Here is a 7942-nt window from a genome sequence, read left to right as displayed (position 1 = left end):
GGGGGGAGGCGTAGCGCGGTTTCGTGGACAGATAGCAGTAGCGCCCTATGTAACCACGAGCTACTGTTAATTATCAGTAGCGCCTCCTTATAACCGGCGCTACTGCTAAGCCTCCATGTATAAGGTTTTCCCTAGTAGTGCACGTAGAACTCTTGAGTTGGCCTTTAACTCATTGAGACTCTCGTTGCACCTCCACCATTGTACTTGCTGATCTAAAAGAAAAGGAGTAGAGCTATTACATACGTCAAGACGGAACCAACCTAGGTGATACTTGTGCGTCGTGTTCATCTGACAACCCGAGGTTACGTCATACTACTAAGCAAATCAACATTTAACTATTATTGTTGTTAGGTACATTGCAAAATGCTCTTGATAACCGATGTCGACCGTAGAGACCTAACGTACGATGTCCGATTGGATAAGCAACACCAATGAGATCTTCATCGATGCTATCTCAAATTGGATCAATGCCAATGACTTGAGCTCCATCCATGTCTTTGACCACTCTGAGGAATTCGCCCTCGGGGGTCCTTATCAATTCAGACCAGTGAGCATCCGTCTAAATAGTACGACCCCGATTTTTCTTCCTACTACACAGGGTCTACTACGGATCACCGACTGCCTATATGAACAAGATCTTATACAGTCAAAAGTGTGGCTTGAACACGTATTATATGCTGATGCGGGCTATATTTTTAGCCAATTTTTTATATTTTGGTGTGGAGGGAGTAGAAAACAAATACAGAAGAAACCCCGTTACATTTTTTTTTTCTCAACCAGGGAAAAGCCGACCTGGAAGAAAACGTACGTTGGGCTATAAAAGGGAGGCCCCTTAGAATCGCGTAATCTGCATTCTACCCCTGAGAGCCCCCGAGAAACAGAAAGAGGGCTTGCGCGCAAAACATCCTGTCGCTAGATCTCGACCGCAGGAGCAGGATCGACGGAGAGGGCGTCTTCCTCCTCGACCGCGGCCCCTTGGCCGAGCGATTCGGGGTGGACGACGACGGGACGCTGCCCCCTCTGCGGCTGGGAGGAGAGCGGGGTCACCGTCGCCCTCATCTTCGAGCACGCGTCGCGCTGCCGGGAGAGGCGATTCGAGATGCTGCAGCGCCAGGCGGAGGAGCGGATTGCCGGTGAGCAAGCAAAGAAAGGTCGCCGCCATGCGCATATCAAGCTTCGGAAGAACTAGTGGTGAGTCCCCCCACCCCCCCAATCCACCGCTTTCTTCCTCTTTCTTTCTTTCTTTCTTTCTTTCTTTCTTTCTTTGGGGGTCTCAACTAGGGTTCCTGCTCGAGCGAAATCCCCACTTCTTGTAGCTTCGATCCCGCAATTCTCTCTCCTAACATTTTCTTTCCATGATTCTTATGCAGTGCTGGCGCGTCAACGAGGAGGATCGACCCAACACCGGAGTGGAAGAGTTCCAGAGGACCGACTGCATGAGTAGTTTAGGTTTTATATTAGCCCTGTCCCGTAGGACTTTGCTGAACTCACGTAGAGTTTTAGCAAAATTGGCTTAGGAAGCCATATACTAGAACAAAAAATGCAGATTTTACTGCACATATGCCACTATACTGTAATCATTGATGCCCATAAAAGATGGCATTTTCTGTTAGATGTTCCTTTAGTTTCCCTTTCTTCCATCCGGTGCTTATTTCTGCAATAGGGGAACCTCTCTGCATTCTTTTTGCGAATGGAATTGAGCTAGTAAATGTTGGGTCTTTTCAGACTTCATCTTTGTGTTTTTTTTGGATTTATTGTGAGTGATTGACTCAAGGGTTTGACAGAGGTATTTTCCGCTCTCTGAGGATCTCTGCCACTGCAATGGCAGCGGCAGGGATGACAGGCAGTACAGGAGGGAGAACCTGCAGTACAGGCCTAAGAGTAAGCCATCCTCTGTGTCTGCTTCTGATGTTGATCAGAAGTCTGAAGGGAAGGTGGAGCCTGCTGCTGAGGAAAAGCAGGTGGAAGCCCCTGCTCAGAATGTTGTTGAAGCCGTCCCTGCCTCTGAATCTGACAAGTCTACAGGGTATCTTCCACCGAGCCTTGACCTTTTATTTTCTGTTGGTTATTGTACAAGTTTTCCTTGCTTTGTTGTGAAACGTAACCATTATCCTTCAAGTTAACCTCATTGATGTTTGAAACTGATGCAAGGATGTGCAAAAAGATGATTCTAAGAAGAGGGAGAGGGTGCCGAAAAGAAGCCAGAGGGAGAAGGTGCCGATAATGAGGGAGCCTAGAAGAAGGATAAGACCAATAAGACCAAGTGTCTCAGTGGCTCTGTCAAGAGGGAGCTGAAGAAGCAAAAGCCTAAGAAGGAAGACTCTGATGGGGATGCTCCTAATGAGACTGCTCAGGAAGAGCAGGAGGCTCCCATTGAACAAGAGAAAATTGTACTTTTCTACACTTGCGGATACTTGCCTTACGTACAGACCCTTTGCTCTGTTTTTCAAGCTTTTTAGTGATGTGCTAATTTGGAGCAGGTGATTGCCCTTGAAGAATATGAGAAGATGCAAGAAAGGAAGAAGTCCCAGGAGGCCTCTAAACCTGAGGAGAGGAGGGCTGCTGCTGTAGATTTTGAGGGTCTCCAGCTCTTAGAGAAGAAGAAGATTGAGGATGATGCTAAATTGAAGGCGGAAAATGTTCGCAAGGCAAAGGAGGCTGCTGCAAAGGAAGCCAAGCCTCGCAAGGTAGTGAAATTAACTCATCTTTTCTTTTTACAACTTTTTAGTCTTCCAACAATATGCATTTTGAATTTTGATGCTGAGATATGAAAGGGGCATGTTTTACCTTACTGAACCATCTTCTGAAATCTAGGCATGTCCTTAGAATGTACGATCACTACTTCAGTGCTGTTTAATTTGTATTGCGCTTGTTAGTGACAGTGTGATCCTTACTGCTGCTTTTTGCTGCAGGCTATCAGCATCCAGGAGTACCTGAAGCCAGAGGATGGTTCAGAGTACGTGCCTCCTACCCCACCGAGGCGCCCTCAAAATGGCGGCTACAGGGGAGGCCGTGGCAACGGTGCTTACAATGGCTGCAGCAGCCGTGACAGCAGCTCTGAGTGCCGGGTCTACAACGCTGGCCGCGGCCATAACTCCATCGTGTTCCACAACGCCGAGGCCAAGGCCAACGCCAACGACAGTGGCGCCCCAAGGAGGGTTGAGGGTTACAATGGCGAGCACCGGCAAGGCGTCTACCACTTACCAGCAAGGTGGGTACAATAGCGGCAGGGGCAGCGGCAGGTACCAGGAGCGCCAGGATGGGTACAATGGCGAGCGCTGGGATCAGCAGGGTGGGTACTACCAGGAGCGCAGGGATGCCTGCAATGGCGACCGCCAGGAGCAAGGCAGGTACAATGGTGGTGGCCGGGACAATGGTGGTTACCAGGAGCGCAGGGATGCCTACAATGGCAACCGCCAGGAGCAAGGCCGGTACAATGGTGGCCGGGGCAACGGTTACCAGCAGCACCAGGATGGCTACAATGGTTACCGGGGTGGGTACTACAACAGTGGGCGGGGCAATGGCGGATACCACCAGGGCGGCAACTACCGGCAGAGGCAAGCTCCCAAGCCAAAGGAGGAGGATAAAGTGGTGATCACAGAGGCCGACTTCCCAGCTCTAGGTGGCGCATCTCAGGCGCAGTCCCAGGCCTAGATAGGTCTTTTTTTTCTTTCTTATTATTAAGAGGGAGAGGAGAGTTTAGAGGAAAGAAGAGGAGACAGTTTTGTAACAGAGCTACTACGTGGTATCATGTGTTGCCCTGGGTTTATTATAAGCTTTGGTGTTAGTTTACTTGTCAATTGTTTTGTTTCTGATGAAGTGTGGGCTGTGATATGGTTTTGTTGTCGTTGAAATTGCAATAGGAAGCAGAAGATTTTTGGCAAAATCAAGCACTTTATCATCATGCCCTCTGAAGGAAAAAATGTTTTCAGGATCAGGTTCTGCATGACAGGTACACTTAAGCTAGAACTAGAAGTTACTCTTTATGCATGTGTGATTTGATAATTATTCATGACACACCAAAGGATGTTCTTTAGTCTAAACCCTGCAATTTTTTGTTCTCGACATTTTGTGGCACTACTGCAGTACTATTATCCTTTCCATCGCATCCACTATGTTCAGTTACAAATACTTAGCAAGTGCTAACATGTGAAAACTCTGAGCCAAAGAACAATGTCGTAAAGACATTTAGTCCCTATAGGCTAAATTTTATCGTTGCATTCTCTAATTCACATAACACAGTAGGTAAGCTGCACTACATGAATTAAGACAGCAGAAAAGATGTTCACAAACCATCCATGACATTCTCTAATTCTGTAATGTTCTTCTGTACGCAAGTTCTCAGTACATTGTTACTAGTTTGTAACGCTCACATATATTATATCTCCCTGATGCCATTTCACGGCCGTGCATAAACTTGGCTGTTATAAACGTTGACATCTTCTACATAATCAGTTGCTCGTGCACTTCTGCAGGCTGTTTAAATTGCTCAATTTTTTTGCTGGGTGTATGACAAGTACACTTCCAGACTTAAGCTGGAAGTTATTTCTGCTTTACATGCTAGTAGTTTGACATATTATCCATGGCATGCCAAAGATGCTCATTAGTCTGAACTCTGCTGTTTTTGCTATCACTGTTTTGTGGAACACAGGCAACCTGATCCAATTCTCACTTGTAAAGCTAATTTTGATGGATACGCACTCCAGAGATACTAAGAACAATATGGTAGGAGCTAGGGTTCTACCGGGTCTTGGCCGGAGATTGTAGGGGAAGGAGGGAGGTGGACGAGCTCGTGACCGCGGCGGCCGGCGTGTGGGCGCCGTCTCGCGCGGAGGGGAAGGCGGCGGCGATGGGAGAAGCGGCGGCTAGGTTAGGGTTCCGGCTCCTCTGGGAGCCGGGCAATAGATTATGTCTTATTGCTTAATTCCAAACGGGAGTCTTACAACTGTTTTTATAACCTCGCTGCTAAAGTTAAAATAACTTGGGCTAAGCCCCTAACTAGACGCGCCCATTGGGCCTCCTCCGGCTATAAGTGACGCTGGTCATAACATCTCTCCCGCCTGCGCAAACAGCTCGTCCTCGAGCTGGAAGTCTGGATAGTGATGGCGGAACTCGTCACGTTGCTCCCAAGTTGCGTCCTCCTCCGGCAGGCCTTCCCACTGGATCAACAAGTACCACACCCTGCGACGCAGCTGGACCTGCAACACCTTCGCCGGTCCGAAAAGGAAACGGCCGTCGGAAGTCGGAGGAAGTGCCGGCGTGGCCGCCGGCGGATCCCCACGGAAGGGCTTCAACAGCCCCACATGAAAGACGTCGTGGATGCGAGCACCGGCCGGAAGCTGAAGGCGGTAGGCCACCTTGCTGATGCGCTCCAGCACGCCAAATGGCCCAGCGTAGCGAGGACCCAGCTTACGCTTCGCGCGCGGGTCAAGGGACTGCGTAGAGTGGTGAAGAAGACGCAGCCACACCCAGTCGCCCACTGTAACGCCCCGGATAGAACTTTCCATATTCGTAACTCCAACTCTTGCCTTTTCCGGAGATGCGATATGATATTTCCTTCGTGGTTGGGTTTTTGTCTTTTGTTTTGCATTTTGTTCATGGCGTGCATCTCATCTCATAGCATCATGTGCATCGCATCCATATGTTTTCATAAAACCCGTATCCGTTTGTAGTTGCCGCGTTCCCCCCCCTTGCCTTCATTATCCCTTTCGAGACCAACTATTCATTGTTGTCCGACCGTTTGACCCTCTTTGCATAGTGCATCGACCCCTCGCGCGCGTCCGAAAGTTGTCCCGAACCCGACCCGGGTTGTCGTCACCGTTGGGTCCGGATCATCCCCAAACGTCCCTAAAACATCTCCGTTTTCTTATTTGGACTCCCTGCCTATTTTATTCTCGACCGTTCGATTGCGATGGAAGGGACGAATTAGCCCCTAAACTAACCTAGCCACTTACTATATATATATATCAGTCCAAACCCTAATTTCTAGGAGACCTGTCCCATCCTCCAAATCCATCCGTCGCCGCCGCCAGTTTGCCCCTCCTCGATTTGTTCCCTGCCCAACCAATGCCATCCAACTCTCAGCCTACCACCGAGACCACATCCACCTCCTTCCACCTCGGGATCCCCTCCCGATCCAAATCACCAACCACAGCCGCCACAGCTCCTCCCGAGACCAGCCCCTGCTTGACACAGTCGTCCGTCGCGCCGCCGACAACCCACTCGCCGGAGCAGAGCTTCTCCTCTTCCCGACGCCCACCATCCTCGCCTTCTGGGTCCTCCCGTCCCCGAGCACGCGAGCCATCGGAGAGCCCCATCCCTTCCGGCGACCTCCACGCGGTAGCTCGTCGCCGGAGAACACCTCCAGCTCCAGGTCGCCCCTGTTCCCTTCTCCTTTCTTCCTTACTCTGTCCTCATCTCTCTCTCGTTTCTCCCTCTCTCCAGGGACCAACCATGGCGCCCTGTGAAGCTCCTCCTCTGCTTTCTCCTCGAGCCCGCAGCAACAGCGTAGCGCCCGAGCGCTCCTCACCTCGCCGGTGTGCCCCGCCTCCATTCCGGCGCTGGGAACGAAACCCCCGCGCCCCGATCTCCTCTGCTTCGCTGTCGTGGCCTCGGATCCGGCCAGTTCCCGTGCGCCCTCGCCCTGCCTCCTCTGCTTCGAACGCCTCCTTGCGTCGTCTCCCGCATCGCTAGCGCCTGCTGTTCCTGTTCTTCAGAATCGAGTAGGAGAGCGCTCGCCCGTGCCCGTTGACTGCGTCGCCAGCCAACGCCCCTGGCCCAGCTTCAGCGGCCGCGTGGGCCACCAGCAAGCAGGCCCAGCGCCCCCTTCCAGCCTCCCTCTCCAAGCCGACCGGCCTCAAGGCCCAATGTGAGCAGCCCAGTCCCAGCCAGATGCGGCCTGTGTTATTTTTTTCCCTGCCTGTGAATTTAGTCATTATCCTGTGATTTACCAGTTTTACAGAAAAAACCTCAAACATCATGCATATAATAACTCTTTAACCGTGCATCACATGTAAATAATTTATATATGTAAAATGCTTAGAATTTTGTGTAGATTAATAATATGTTGCTTGCACCCATGTTTAAAATGTTTAAATTTTTGTTTGCATTAATTTGCTTAAATGCCATGCTAAAATGATTTATTTCATAACTAAATAACCGTAGCTCGGTTTTAAATAAACTTTATATGTAAATGGGGTAGAAAAATGCCTAGTTTAATATGGTCCACTTTATTTTCCTGTTTAACAATAATAAAATATAGTTTAAGGCAGAACAGTACCAAATTCATAATTTGCATATGAGGATTTTCCGGAATTGTTTTTTTGTTGTTCCGGCCTCATTTAAACTTGCCTAAGTAGGTAGTTTCATTATGCTTCACCTCTTGCCATGTTTAACAACATTTAATATTGTTGAGTAGCTTAAACGAGATTAAACTAAATATGTGAATGTGGTGTTTTCTCAATATGCAACTCGTTGCATATTGAGCTCCACTTAACTTGTAGTATCGTTTGTTGCACTTTGCCATGCCATGCCTATTTAAACCGGACATGCATCATACTTGATTGTGCATCATGCCGTGCTTATGTGATGGTTGTTTACCATGTTGTTTGTTTCTTTCCGGTGTTGCTTCTTAGTTCCGGTAATGTCGCGATTGTGAGGATTCGTTCGACTACGCCCGTTCGTCTTCTTCATGGACTCGTTCTTCTTCCTAGCGGGATTTCAGGCAAGATGACCGTCACCTTGGATCTCATTACTATCATTGCTATGCTAGTTGCTTCATTCTATCGCTTTGTTGCGCTACCTATCTCTTGTTGTTCAAGCCTCCCAAATTGCCATGTCAGCCTCTAACCTTTTTCACCCTTCCCAGCAAACCGTTGTTTGGCTATGTTACCGCTTTGCTCAGCCCCTCTTATAGCATTGTTAGTTGCAGGTGAAGTTGAAG

The 7942-nt window shown here is 49.1% G+C and overlaps 1 protein-coding gene across 2 annotated transcripts; it reads left to right on the top strand.

Moving 5' to 3' along the window:
• The first annotated feature begins 951 nt into the window (after positions 1 to 951).
• LOC119276945 (RGG repeats nuclear RNA binding protein A-like) lies at positions 952 to 3896 on the top strand. 2 transcript variants are annotated; one of them, XM_037558124.1, is made up of 5 exons: positions 952 to 1191; positions 1371 to 2026; positions 2152 to 2390; positions 2481 to 2687; positions 2913 to 3896. In XM_037558124.1, exons 4-5 carry the CDS (start codon positions 2508 to 2510, stop codon positions 3222 to 3224), a joined length of 492 nt encoding a protein of 163 aa, XP_037414021.1. In that variant the 5' UTR covers positions 952 to 1191; positions 1371 to 2026; positions 2152 to 2390; positions 2481 to 2507; the 3' UTR covers positions 3225 to 3896. The 2 variants fall into 2 exon arrangements, with proteins under 2 accessions (XP_037414021.1, XP_037414022.1); XM_037558125.1 differs by lacking the exons at positions 952 to 1191; positions 1371 to 2026 and having other exon boundaries at positions 2033 to 2390.
• Positions 3897 to 7942: the final 4046 nt, after the last annotated feature.

This window comes from Triticum dicoccoides, chromosome 3B, assembly GCF_002162155.2.
Source record: "Triticum dicoccoides isolate Atlit2015 ecotype Zavitan chromosome 3B, WEW_v2.0, whole genome shotgun sequence".
NCBI classification, from domain to species: domain Eukaryota; kingdom Viridiplantae; phylum Streptophyta; class Magnoliopsida; order Poales; family Poaceae; genus Triticum; species Triticum dicoccoides.
This window is presented reverse-complemented; position numbering and strand designations above follow the sequence as displayed.